Source organism: Gobio gobio (genome assembly GCF_949357685.1).
Source record: "Gobio gobio genome assembly, chromosome: 22".
Classification (NCBI taxonomy): Eukaryota; Metazoa; Chordata; class Actinopteri; order Cypriniformes; family Gobionidae; genus Gobio; species Gobio gobio.
The window spans coordinates 26590393-26605568 of record NC_137118.1 but is presented as its reverse complement, the minus strand read 5'-3'; the positions used below and the strand labels follow the sequence as shown (position 1 = coordinate 26605568).

At 38.6% G+C, this 15176-nt stretch overlaps 1 protein-coding gene across 2 annotated transcripts in view; it reads right to left on the bottom strand.

Annotated features, from left to right (window-relative positions):
* The window catches only part of LOC307118945 (mitogen-activated protein kinase kinase kinase 1-like), a 78430-nt gene that overhangs the window by 19287 nt on the left and 43967 nt on the right, over nt 1-15176 (bottom strand). Inside the window, exons 1-9 of one of the 2 annotated variants that reach the window (XM_079804826.1) lie at nt 11387-11497; nt 9602-9752; nt 7988-8197; nt 7040-7234; nt 5403-5519; nt 5165-5313; nt 4185-4306; nt 2550-2631; nt 434-626 (exon numbers count right to left, since the gene is read on the bottom strand). In XM_079804826.1, coding sequence (XP_079660952.1) covers nt 434-626; nt 2550-2631; nt 4185-4306; nt 5165-5313; nt 5403-5519; nt 7040-7234; nt 7988-8197; nt 9602-9752; nt 11387-11436 — 1269 coding nt within the window. In that variant the 5' untranslated portion in view covers nt 11437-11497. Of the gene's footprint in view, nt 1-433; nt 627-2549; nt 2632-4184; nt 4307-5164; nt 5314-5402; nt 5520-7039; nt 7235-7987; nt 8198-9601; nt 9753-11386; nt 11498-15176 lie in introns of those variants that run through there. The other variant, XM_079804825.1, reaches the window with a different exon arrangement.

The window sequence follows — 15176 nt, the reverse complement described above, 5'->3', positions numbered from 1 at the left end:
ATACAAAGAAAGTAAACCGTAAATGAAAACGTATAAGCGTTTGCCATGTGGTTGGAATTTTTTCCAGTTCCTGCAGTATGAACACACCAAGAAAACGGTACTTCCGCCATTAGTTCTAGGAACTATGAAAAGGTTCCTCCGGTGCGAAAGCTCCTAATGGGAACCTCTCCAACTTCAAGGTGCAAAATTAACCAGAAATCTCAAAGTCTACAAATGTCACTAAATCTCTAGCAGTTTTTTCTCTCATCTGAATTCTTTGACAGTGGTGTGAAACACCAGCAATAACTACAGCAAGAGTTTGCTGTTATTCCAGCTAACAGGAGTGTAGTCAGTTATCGACTCAATCACTTTCTCACACATGGACAGCTGGGTCTCATTTAGGTTTAAGAATACATTAAACGATCTTGTCTTTGTGTATAGCAGTTGAGCGCACCTTGATCCAGGGTTCGGCGAGCTCTGTGTATGTCTGGGGGATGTGCTGCACTCCATACTGTGGAAGAGAGAAGTCGCCCTCCTGCCCCGCTCTAGAGCTCTCAGTCTGAAGAGATGAAGACGATGAAGAAGCAGCAGCTGTTTGACTCTGGGAGCGGTTTGTTGTGCTTTCCACTGTAGATGAAGCCTCATAACTACACACACAGAAATACAAAGACACAGACATGATGAGTAATGATGCTGAAAATTCAGCTTTTGGTCACAGAAATAAATTACATTTTACAACATATTCACACAGAAAATAGTTATTTTCAATTGTAATAATATTTCACAATATTACTGTTTTTACTGCATTTTACTTTTCAAACAAATGCAGCCTTGGTGAGACTATCAAAAACCAAAACTTTTGAATGGTAGTGTGTGCAAATCATATCTTAAATGCCGCCGTTTGGCGGTCTTGTTTCTTATTAGCAGAGATAATATGTTCAAATTAAATTTTTGTTCATTTTGGGCTGCTGGAAAACCATTCAAAACAGTCCTTATGTAGTATGGTTTATTATTGTACACAACTTTGGAAAAACTTTAATTTAGGGTCTAATTCTCTGCTTATTAGCATGCATATTACTAGGATATTGGCTTATAAAACACATTTTAATGCCTATTCTGCATGGCCATATTCTACATTACTTAATCCTACCCAACAAGTTCATCTAAAGTGACCATAAACTACATTTTTTGGCAGAAAATAAAATATTAGCTGCTGCACATACAGCATCAGTTACAGTACAGTCCTCTTTGTTGCATTTAATAATAACAATAAAACAAATCTGGTAACACTTTACAATAAGGTTCATTAGTTAACATTAGTTAACTACATTAGTTACATGAACTAATAATGAACTGCACTTATATAGCATTTATTTATCTTTGTTAATGTTCATTTCAACATTTACTAATGCATTATTAAAATCTTGTTAACATTAGTTAATGCACTGTGAACTAACATGAACAAACCATGAACAGCTGTATTTTTATGAACTAACGTTAACAAAGATTAACTAATGCTGAACAGAGATGTTGTACATGGTTAGTTCATGTTAACTAATGCATTAACTAATCTTAACTAATACAACCTTATTGTAAAGTGTTACAACAAATCTGTTGCATCAACAGTATTTTGAGTCTTGTGTATTGAAATACTGGCCAGTGCATGGCGGGCGAGCGAGCGACCCTGGGGTATAAACTAAACGTGTTCTTGCACTGCAGTGGTGACTCACTGTAGAAGACTGAAGTTTATTCTAATGGCTGCCATTGTGTCTCATAACACAACAAAACACACACATGTATAAGGTCTAATAGCTTACAAAAACATCACAAAAGGCAAAAAAAATAATCTGTGGTTTATGTTTTCTTAAGCTGAGATGGTAAGTCCATGATGCACTGACTGTCTAAATGTGCCAACCTCTCAACAGTCATGCCATCTTACATTCAGCCAAGACAAATGGAGGGGATTTACTTCATGAAATTAGAATAATTGCAGTTTCCTAAAGAAGAAACAGCAGGGTTTGGTTTCGGGCATCATTGTGTGTGGGGCGAATCTCTGGATGGTTTGAGGGGAGCTGGAAAACACCAAAAACCAACTAGCCGCTAGCATGTCAATCCCGGGCAGACACACAAACATGGCTGGTGCCGGGCTGTCTCGCTTACCTAACCACCAGAAAGGAGTTGCCTTCCCTGACCTCTACATGACCTCATCTCAGTCTCAAATCCTAAGACCAAATACAAACAGGAGAAATCCCACAAGCATACGTCCAAAATGAAGACACATGACATCATCTGTTTCGCAGAACAATCAGCGCTGGGTTTGAGATGTGTGCTTGCCAGCTTCATGACAGCGGCGTTCTTAACCTACATCTATGTTTGGGCTTGTTGGGTCCAATTAGCATCCTGCCTGCTTGTGTTTATGTAGGACTCTCTTCTTATGAGTCATGAAAATATTCCTGATGTTCTCTTCTGAGGAAACGTATGCTCATAAAACATCTGTAACTGAAGCGTCCTGCTTTAAACATGAACCGTTGAATTCTCTAGGCTTTAAAATAACGCTTCTACATCTTTACCTGTAAAAATCATGTGACTTCCACTTGGCTCTACACAGAGGGCAGATTAATGTATCGTGATTTCTCCGGCACTCCTCGGCCCCTGAAAAACAAACAGGACACAAGAGATGTTCACATAACTCATCATTACATGAAGGCTGTCAGGGGATATAGGGCAAGGATGCTCACTCAACAAACAACTAGACTTCAAATCTTCTCATGTGATGAATCTTCCTGTAATAACATAACAGGAATGTAATCTGACATAATGTATTATGACAGATTTGTGCAATATTTAGCCTTTTTACTGCATTACCCTATTGGCTATGTTGTGGTAATTCAAATATCCCTAAGGGGGTGTTCATACATGACACCTTTGTACTCCTCCTACATTATTACTGCAGAATTTTTATTTTTATTTGTCATTCTGCCACAATCTCCAGTTAAGTTGCTGACTGTTTTTCTCTGTTTTTAGCATGAGAGGAGATCATTTAAATGTTCTTTCTCAGTTTCGCAAATTCTCATTTGTTGTCTCTATTACAGAGCTCTTCAAAAGATCTTCCAAAGCCTTTATTTTTTCTTAATATTTATTGCCCTATCAATAGCGGTGTTTACATGGACCCTAATAATCTGTTCGTAATCAAGCTAGTGGCACAGTGGGAACAAAAGTCACATGTAACCATGTCAATCGAATGATTTGGCCAAATTTAAAATTTCATTCGGATTGTAAGGGGTGGTTTAAACCTTTTACTACCCGATCGAGAGGACATGTAAACACTTGATCGAATTAAAACCAAAACGGGAAAGTACTGCACATGTGCAATGACGTAAAAATGTTGTAACGACTGTCGGGTTATTCTAAAATTCTCCTTCCACTCATCGTCTGTGAAGTGGAGCAAGACAACGTCCTATCAGTCCTTGTTTCGGACTCGGGCTTGTTTTGGCCACGGGTAGGGGCGTTTTCACTCCTTGATAAATATAAAGCAGCATGGCACAACGGTTCATGTGCTCATTGTTTCCCAATTAGGAATGAAAATAGATTAATATTAAGTCCGCTCTTTAAAAAAAAGAAAAGGAGAATGGTTAGTATGTGCAAACTCAGGAAACTCTGCATATTCGTGCAGTGATCTATGTCAAAAAAGCAATTCCTTTTCTAAGCTTGTGACATATAAATGCACACATCAACCCGATCACTTTATTAAGCGTTCATGTAAACACTACGTTCGGATTTTCATCAATTGGTATGAATTAGTTCAGATTGAAACAAAAGGTGTCCATGTAAATGTAGGTAGTTTCTTTATTAGCAGACATAGATTCGGAGAAGATGTGATCAAATATGTGCACCTAAATGCCTGGTTTATGTTTAAATCACTAGGCTAGCTGAAAAAAATGTCCAGAAAAAGCATAAACATGCTCAGTCTGGACCAGGTACAAAGTGTTCTGTCCCACAAGTGATTCTTTGAATTGCTGTGCTTGAGCTCTTCTGTATGAACTTGCACAGTGACTGGAGGGAAATCAATCTCCTCCCTCTAATGGATACATGTATATGATATGCTTTAAGACAGACAAGTCACTTTCTGTGACTACTCTAAATATCATAGTAGGTGAAGTGGGATCATTTGGGATAGGACCACTGATATTTTTCTTGGTACTCACATATAGACATGCAGTGATGGTGAAGTTTGTTTCTGCAGCCCTCTTCACACACTGTCAGACTTTCCTCATCTAGCATGTCCAACAGACAGATAGGACACATCTGCTCCTCCTCATCCTTCATACTGGTCACAAAAGTAGACACACAGGCACAGTTTTAAAAGTTACTAAGACAAAGGGGCAGCGACACAGAAAATTATTTGTTTCAAATGGATCATATGAGGAATCAATTGTTTTCTTTTGAGATTGTACCATGAAAACGTTCCATAACATTTTTAGAACTCAAACATTACTTGTTCTGACATTCTACAACTTACTGACTTCGACTTCACACAGATGCATCAACATCACTGTGCACATTTACACAACATCACCTATTTGGCAGGTAATACGGAGAAGGAGAGATAGGGGATGCCATCATAATAGCAATAAACTATTAATTCAGATTGAATAATTTTGCTTTGATTGTTTCACTGATATTTTCTAAAGGGATAGAAAACCTAAAAAAGCGATTTATGTCATTCCTTACTCATATGGTATTTCACACTGATTTTCTTCTGAGGAACACAAACATTTTTGGTCAACACTGTTCACAATTGTTTTGGACCCTATTGACTTTCATTGTATGGACAAAAATAGTTGGAAAAAAATCTTCAAAATCTCTTCTTTTGTGTTCAGCAGAAGCAATTTCACATGTTTGGAACAACATGAGGGTGAATGGTTTTTAACTATGCCTATTTAACAGTGTCTTAAAATGTGGTGCTCATGGTGTAAGGTGCTGAAAAACCAAAAAGACTTCATTTAGTCGAGACTCTTCACATCAAATATGTGATTAACTGCAATTAAAATTTTGAACCTAGTGTCAGCCCTAAAATCATGGATGACAGGGTCTCTTTAAAAAGAGCAAGTAAAACAAGATCCACAATCAGGGATAGCCTAACATCACAGTTCAACAAGATAAGTGGCTCTCGAGCATTACAAACCTGCTTTCATTGCTGGATGGGGAGGCACTGGAGGTACACGACGTGTGAGAGTTGGACATGCGGGACACAAACTTCTGGATGGTGCTACGTGAGGGAGCTTTGATGCGTGAGCTGCGGCGATTGTGATACTTCTGAAATAAGCTCTCCACCTGAATGAAATCAAACCATCAATGTTGTGAGCGTGAGGAATGGCACAGTGCTCACTGTGGGGGCTTTGGCTGGATTAGAGTCACCTCACCTCAAAGTTCTTGAGGGTCTTGCGCCACAGCAATGGGTCTGACGGCTCCAGCTGGAAGACTCTGAGCATGACGAAGAGCACATGGATGCAGAACGTCCCTCGGCCACAGCTACATGTCTGATCACAAACACAATGGAAATTATATTATGAGGTATAACTAAATATTATTCAAGTGAATTATATTAAAGTATAAATAATATTTTAGGAAGAACAGGTTTATTACAACAGTGGCATTTGTTTTTACACTTTTTACACAAAAAAAATCTTTAGGCTACCGATTTTCACAAATACTAGGGCTGCACCCGACTAAAGATTTTTCTAGTCGACTAGTATTCGTTCATTTAAGCCATTAGTCAACTAATCACACGTTTATATTAATTGAATTACTTAAATTTATACTTGGGTGGAATATTTGGCCTGTTTAACGCTCAAGTGCACACATTGTTTATTAATAAACTAGTGTTTTCTGAGTCAGTGTCGGTTGCAAAGATGAAGTTGCAATGGTGACCTGCCATCTCTGCAGTGGACATGCTCCAGTTCACGGAAACCAAGACACCAGAAAGCATATCCATTTTAAGTATTTTAAGTTGTTTCCGCTGTTATCAGGGGGTAAAAAATGCAAGTGATCGCACCATCGCCGCCATGTCATGCTGTGAACACGCTATACATCAGCTTACACACTCCGCATGAACACTTGGATATGCGACTAATAATAGCGCACGTTTACTGTATCTAGGTTAACGTTAGAGCGGACAGCCATGTAAAGTTGCTACTACCTACATGTTTCAAATGATAAGCCATATTTGAGGTCGATGGATGATAGGCGAACACCACAAGAACCCTGTCCCTCACGGACTGCGTCACTTCCTGTGGAGTTTTCTTTCTGCAACTAACCGACTAATAAAATTGGTCGGCTAAGCCTTTTCTCGTCGGCTAATGCTTAGCCAACTATTAGGAGGCAGCCCTAACAAATTCCATAGTTTGACATACAGAAACCAACCATAGTAAATGGCAGGCCAAACATGTTTCCCTGTGGGGTCTCAACACACTTCAGACTCCATGAAATCGGTTGACAATCTCAGTTTTCTTTCTTTAATAGAATAGAAGTGACGTGTGGCCAATTTGGAATATGTGCTCAGCATTTAACCCATTGAAGTGCACACACACACAGTAGTGAACACACACCATGAACACACACCCAGAGCAGTGGGCAGCCATATTGCATATAAGCAGTTGGGGGTTCGGTGCCTTGAGGTTTCACCTCAGTCGTGGTATTGAAGGTGGAGGAGAGCGCTGGTTATTCACTCCCCCCACCGACAATTCCTGCCGGACCTGAGACTCGAACCGGCAACCTTCGGGTTACAAGTCCATTAGGCCACGACTGCCCCTAATTTACTTTACTGATGTATGATGAGACTAAAATATGGCAACCAATTCCTACTAGCTGTTCTAGTTCAATGCCTAGTTCTATTATGCGTTTCTTCTCACATAATACAATCATTTCAACTTATCAATATCATATAAATATTTATATGGCAATTGATGTGTCAGAGGCCTGATAACCTTTAAAAGGGTTCTTTCTTTGACTAGTACATGATTTAGGACTTATAAACATCGGACAAAAGGACATAGCATACCTGTGGACCAATGAACACTCGGAATTTGTTGTCAGGACTGTCTCCGCCAATCAAGAATGAATTGGGTCCTATTTGCTGCAGCAGATAGAGGCGGGCTCTCATGACCTTGTTGACCCTGCGGTTGGTCTCCTCTGGACTATATGGGGAAAAGCCATCAGGGGAGGGAGCTCTGCGAGGGGGCGTCACCCTGCCGCTCTATAACGACACATTTAGACCAACACATCAGCACCATGGCAAAACAGATGTTAAGAGCTTAAGACAACCTAAATGGAAATTAACAAAACGATTACTACGAGACAAAGATTACTACGAGACAAAGATTAAAAAGGTGATCCTTTTTTTAAATTACATCAGCTAAACATATCTCTGAATAAAAAAATTGTCTATTTACATTAAAAACTGCAGTACAGTAAAATGTTTAACTGTCATTGGAGTTTGACTAGAAAGCCATGATGGTGGTTCGTCAGCTTAAAGTAAATAACCATGGTTGAATTTCTAATGACATGAACAGCACCTAGTAAAAACAACTTGATCATACATCGATATGAAATGAAAAAAAAAAAACACCTTATACTAGGATTTATTTCATGTAACCTATATCTGTGGCATTCGTCCCATTCCATCTGCCACTTGTTATGGATATAAGAATTACTGGTCTAAGGTCAGAGGGTGGAATTTGACACTGAAATGCAGTGCTGTTAAATTTAACCGGTTGATGGAAAAGCAGCATTCTAAAAACACATTCTGAAAATCTAAGCAATTTGTAATAAGGCATGTAGAATTATTCACTGTATTTCAAAGTGCCCACAATAATACGGTGCATGTTCATCACATTTTGGGTGAACTAGACTTGCAGAAAGCCTGGTCGAATTACATTTTCAAAACACTCATCTATACAACAACAAAATTCATGCCACCAGAAGACAATAGAAATGTGACAAAACTCACAGGCACTGGGGACCCTCTCCGTCTACGTAGACCAGGGGAATCGGGCTTCGCAGCAGTCTTTGTGGAGGACGATGAGGAGGAGGATGCAGCTGAGAAAGAGGAAGGTCCAGGAGAAGGGCTACGATGGCCTCTGCTTTGAGAGGAAGACGAGCTGTGACTGTCGCTTCCAGCCTCGGTGCCGTCAGCTCTCAGAGGAATGGGCTTCACTACCTGAGATATGATGACAAGAAAATCAAAAACTATTTCCATCCATGTCAAAACAGTCCCCGCTCACACGGGATCCGTGAAAACGAAATGCTGTATTACTAATGCTAAGCCAGTAGATGGCAATGTCAGTTTGTAAAGAAACAATATGCGCCTATAGACTAACCATGAAAAACACAACGTCACCGCTTTCGCAATGGTAACAGTATAGTTTTCAAAGACGTGCACTTTGCCTGAAATCGGCAAACTTTTGCAAACAGGTTTCACTCAAAATGCTGTAGTCTTGTAAATGAACAGCCAAATTGCATAAAAAGTTTTCCATTTTTTGTTGAAAACGGTGTCTTGTAAACGGCCCCTCGCGGTCTAGCCACAGTGAAACTGCAGCGGAGCATTCAAGCACACAGTGTGAAAGTCCGTCAACAGGGTCAGTTGTTCTAAAGGTTATGTAAGGAAGGCCTGCTGCTCTCAGGAGGAGACGTTCCACTTCAAAACTTCTCATTTCCTGTTCCTTACTCCAACCATTTTTCAGCTATTTTTGGTAACAGGGCATCTGATCCAATGATTTAACCATTAACAGTAGTTAACTAGTAAATTAATCCAGTGATTTAACTGTTAACAGTAGTAATGTAGAAAATAGAATATAAAGCAAGTTTGAACTTAATTTTTTTGCAGTTTTGAAATGGTATTCTTCAAAACAAGCCCTGTTTATAAGCAATGTTTAAGCCAGACCTTTTTTTTTAAACAACCATAATAAATTAGATCAATAATATTATTGTAACACTTTAAAATAAGGTCTCATTTGTTAACATTAGTTAATGCATTAGCTAACATGGACGGTTAATACATTGTAAAAATAATTAGTGTTTTTTTGTTTTATTACATGTTTATTGCATCATTGTTCATGTATTAATTAATATTAATAGACTTACATTTTTTAATTCAAGTTTGTGTATTAGTAAATGTTGAAATGAACTAACGAAGATTAATAAATGCTGTAGAAATACTGTACAAGTACTAATGTAGTTAACTAATGAAAACGTATCAATTGTTACCAATATAATTGTATTAACCTTTTGACACACTACTGCAGAAAAATGCTAGTAATGAACACAAAATAAACTGAATCTTGGCAAACTTGAGCACAACCAACAGTAATAGGCATGTGCAAAACTACATTTCACCATTGGACTGATTAATCTTAAGGTCCGAAGCAGGCCATGTATAATTAGCTTGGTTATGGATTCACCTGACCATCATGGGACACGTTTCTGCATTTACATAAGATGCGTTCTTGCGTTCAAAAACAACTGGGTTGTTGGAATGCATTTTTTTAAAACTGGCCTATTTTTGAGACAGCGTCTTAAAACGTGCAAAAAACAGCATGAAAGCCATGGTTTCATGGTCTCGTACCATCGGGCCTCTTCTGCTCCGCCTCTCCAGCCACTCGCTCTTCCAGGTGGGCATACAGGTGGCCTTCAGCTTCTCTCGGATCAAACGCTCCTCCGGCCGGTCCTCCATCTTCTGCAGCCCGCGCAGAGTCTCCTTGCTCTCCATGTCCCGGCTGCAGAAAGACAAGAAATTATGATCAGAAATCCGAGTGTTAAAAAGCTGGTGTGTGACCTAATATTTCATTATATTTATCCCTTTCCAGAGTATTCAACAGATATTTCCCAGCAAGCAGCACAGACACTAGTGGTTGACCATTATGGACATTTTGATGGCCAATGCTGATACTGTAGAGAGCAAGGTGGCCGAAGGCTAATACACATGTGATTTCACACCATTTATGAAGTATTTTAAAACTATTTAAAATGTAAATAACACATGCTATTAAATGTATATTTATTTTACATAATATATACTAAATTAGAAAAACTATTTGGGGGGGGGGGGGGGGGAAGAGCAGCAAAAAGGCAGTGTTGCTCACCTCACTTTCACAGTTTGTTTAGCATTTCTGTCTAATAACTTATTAGACACAACTGATAAACTAATGACACAAAGTAAACTAATGAAGTTGGAGAATGCCTGTGCGTCTGCTGGTCAAACTTAAAAGGCCCAACACTTATCAGCTGATGTGATCATTAAAAATGCTAAATATCAGCCGACTACTAAAGCGTATAAAACGCATCTTGATGTATTTCTCTTGTAGTCCTAGCAAAGCTTACACAGGATTTGCACACTGCACAGTCACATTCACATGTAAAAGCGTTGTTTGTTTGCAGTCAAAGTTGAATGTGATGAGACAGAGACTGGTTACAACAAAATTAGAAGTTAATAAGCCAACAACACTGGCTTCACTGGCTGTCTGCAGCAGTGAATGTATTCATTTAACACACTTTTATCCAAAGCGACTTACAAAAGAGGAACAACACATGCAATTTATCATATGTAGTCAGAAACGCAAGGCACGAATGAATGACTCTTAAAAAGACGGTTCTTTTAATCAATTGGTCAGGAAAAAGTCTGAGATGCTGTGATGCGATTGGTCCGTTGGTTAGTCCAGTTTTCCAAATCACATCCATTGTTGTGGCAAAGTCACATTGAGTTTTTTGTTGCGCATCGAGGGATTAATTCGGTAAATGTTTTCTTATAAGATCTACCACAATTTAGCACATACCTTTTTTTATGTGCATTTTTAGAATTTATCCACATCTTGAGATCCCAATATGTGCATAAAAATAGCTGGATTGAAACAGCTAATGGTAACTGAATTAATCTCACTGACTAACCGATGGGCGTAAACCAGACGAAAATACAATTTAGTTTTCAAAATAATTTACAATTGACACATTGCATCGATACATCATATCATTAGTCACTTGACTGATAAATTGATCCATACGCAACACATGTATAGTTACACCCCTGCTAAAAGATTGCATGTTGGTGTAACAAAGTGAGGTGAAACAAATATGCAGAAAAGAGTTGTTGTAATAAATGGTTCTAAATCTAAAGATTTCACGTTACAAAAAAGTTTTTTTGTGGTATATAGTGAATGGAGGAAACACCGCATCAAGAACTACGTTATCTACAACTTACCAGCCATGCTTCAATTTACACAAGATGAAAATCACAACTGAGAGTCTCATTAAACATCATTAAAGTGAATGGTGGAAAAGCCCCTGAACCACCCGACAGAGACAGACATAGGCCGAGATTACGATTGAGAAAGACAGACAGAAAGAGTCTAAGCACCCGTTTGACGCTGCATGTCCATGTGTGGCGGCAGGATGGGGAAGGAGCATCTCGATCTGTAATGAGCAGCAGGATCACTGGTGTCCCTTCACCTCTTTCGGGCTCCTCAACAAGAAGCAGCGAGCGCTGCATAACAATAACAACCCTGGACAGGAAAGCCAGACTTCCTGTGCTCCCGCAGTCACATCAAATGAGGAAGTGCAATGACGTCAAAAACAGCTACTCTTTTGCAGAAGCATTATCTGCTGACCAACTGATTGTTAGTGCTTTAGCAAAAACTAAAATTACAAAATGTAACATTACCAGTTTTTCCTTAGTGTCACTAATGCAGAATCCAAACTCTAAATATGGTCTAAATATTGACAATAAGATTAGCTGCGATAAAATGTTGCTTATGGTTTATTATGTATATAGTGAAAATTGACAGTATTCAGCTGGAAGAGCAGAAATATGAAAACAAAAATGCTTGTGTTTTCACTGGACTGGCCAGCTGGTCAATTAACGGTCGTTAATAATAGAGGATGGGCAAGGGACGGGTTCAAAAGTGACACTAATGATCAACCGTGTAAACTAAACGAGTGGCCAAACTTTCGGCGATTCTTACAGTTGCAACACAAATGCACAAGGTGACTTTCACTTTTTCCCCGTTTCAAACTGCTAGATGCAACTGAATATAAAAGCGTGCAGAATCTCGACGTCTGAGCCTAACTGTTTAAACTTGACTTGATGTATTAAAACACGGCCAGCCGTGGTTTCAAAACAGAATGTCAAGCCAACAGGACGATAATAGCGGTGTTAAAGATAATTGTGGTAATCTGCAGAAAGGGCTTCGAGACGCTTTGAGTTTTTTTCCCCCATTAAGTTCACACGATGACAAAACATGATGCCTCATGTTTTGAGTTTTGTAACAGGGCTTAACAAGAAAATGGAAGGGGAAAATATGTCAATACGTAAATTAAAAGAATAACTTGGCCCCTCTCACCAGCACTTTTTAAAAAAATCCATCCATCCATCTATCCATCTCCGTCTGTCTGTCATAACTATAATCTCTCAGCATAGGTTTACCAGTATGTAATTAACTAAGGCTGTGAATCGATTACATTTGAGTAATTACTCACACAGGCTCCTGTGATTAAATTTCACAACATTAAAAATTATTCAAAAATATTGACACTGAACACCCAAATTAATATTAAATGAAGTAAGGCAATATATTTTAAATAACCAATGCTAGTATTACCAATACATCAAGTAGCACTTTATTTTAAAGTCCTGTTCCCCATGTATATACTATGTTCCTTACTGTAATAATGACACTAACTGGGTAATAACTAGGTACTAATCCTGACCTGAACCAACCCCTAAACCTAACTTTAACCACCTTATTACCTTATTAACCAGTAATTTCTTAGTTAAGTACACTGCAAGTACACATCCTGCAAAATAAAGTGCAACCAATATATCGATTAAACAGTATTTTTAGCCATTAAACATTATATTTGAAAGCCATCATTAACATTTTATAAGCCTAACTGCACATTTTCAGATTGTCATTTACTATCAACAATTACAGGACATGAACCATAACTTTTATTTAAACAAACCACAACACATATAATAATGCCTACATAAATTAAATGTCATTTAGTTTGGATTTATTTAGCATCAGTAATAATAAAATGACAGAAATTAACTATTTTTCCCAGCCCTAATTTTATTAAAACATTAATAAATAATATTATATTATAATAATATATAACATTTAATTATAATAATAATCATAATAAAAGGCTTGAAAATTGGTACCCCTAGTTCAGAGATTGCAGTTTTCATTCTTTGTATAATACTGTTATTATTTTCCTTGATTACTTTAAATATTCAAATAAACATTCTCAAACTCTAATGCTATCATCAATTACATAAAACCCTTCAAGCATCACACTTCATTTGTATCCTTGTTCTAACAGGTTTATTTGTACCATTCATTCCAATGCGTTCCTTTGTTTGCTATAACTTACATGCCATTATTGCAATTTCATTAGTTAATATTTACATTACCATTAATCTTTTAAAAGAAGTATGCGTGTTCATTAGCATGTGGTAACAGCACTGGTCTGCTCAATAATGAAATGTGAATGCAAAATGAGGAATTGATCTTGTTGCTCAAGAAAGTTTTGATAAATGTTCAAACTGCAGACGGTGTCAAGTTTTCCTTTGTATGGACACATTGCTTGTGCTGACATAAACACTAATTCTCACACTAAATGTTCTGGATGAGAACTGTGCGGCTTTAACGTAACCGCAAACGGCAACACTGTAAGCGTGCAAGTACACAACAGAGTACCTCACTCCCACACTAGGAAAAAGGAGCTCTCACGAGCCTGAGCCAACCACAACGAAACCGGATAGCAGGAATTCACCATCTTTACTTTGAATGGGAAAGTCGGTGGTGGCCAACCCCTGCCTCTCAGATAACAGCTATCCCACAGTGCCATGGGGCAGGAACAAAGAGGCATTGTGGGCCATGCAGGTGGGATGTGGAAGAGCCAGCGGCTGGGAATCCATTTCAAGCCTCCACGTAAGCCTAGACTGCAGGCCTGTAGCTGTGCACACCCTTTCTCATGGGCCGCGGTGCTCTCAGCGCTCGGGTTACTGCCAACACAATGACTGCGTCTCTGCTGGAGGGGCCGAGTGCTCAGATGTTAAATCAAGACTCCAAATATCCACTGAACTAACCAGCACTCAAGCACAGGTATCTAAACAAGCCACAAACTAACCTTTCTACAAAAAGCAAAAATAACTGCTAAACCGTGATGGCAGGCGAGCTTTGACCATCACACAACTTAAAGCAAAGCCTTTGTTTAGACTCCAGCTTGGCAGAGTCTGGACATTCAGCATCATGAGGAACATCCTGGGAGGATTTCTTTAAACAGCATTCAATGAGCTCAGATGATGGAGACTTGTTGGCGGGCTGTGTTCTACTTCAGGGATGGGAAACCCTGATACAAACTCTCCTGCCTGTAGCTTTCAGGGTTCCTATAGTTTCAATTTCAAAATATTAAATTACAAAATTCCATACTTTTCCAGACTCAAATTTCCAAACCTTTCTGTAGATTTTCAGACAATATTTAACATAAAGGGTTCATTCAGCATTCAGTCACAAGTTTCAGGTGAGCATGGATGTACATAAATTAATAGAGATCTATTTGGGTACTACCTCTAATATCAAGGCCTAATTTGCAATTTAACTCTGTGGCGGCAAAGAAATCATGACACAAAATGGGCTGATGACACAATACGGCTGTGTGCATAGTCCTATTTGCCAAGTTCAAGGGTCTATAAAAAAGACTGGTACTACAAAAGTGTTAAACATTTGGCTTTCGTTAGGGCAGTACGTCATATTTCAAGGCCTTAGGTCTGCTTTAAACACAGTCTGTGGCAGCCAAGAAACCACACGGTAAAATGGGCTGATGGTGCAATAGGTGGCTAAGTGTGTACTGTCCTATATACTAAGTTTAATGGTTTCTCGAGCGCAAAACCCAAAACGCTTATAACCAGCACTTTTGCTAAATTAATATTCATTTCATTTATTCAGTCAGTTGTGTTTGAAGATCGCTAAAGAATCAGTAAACAGCTACCAAGATAAAGCACTTCTTATTAATGAAATTCTTAATTTTCTATTATAGAAAACTAAATTGGGGTAATAGTCTGGAAATGCAAATATTTTTCCAAACTGCGTAGGAACCCCGATTTCTAATACAGGGCATATACAGGAATCATGGAGTTAAAT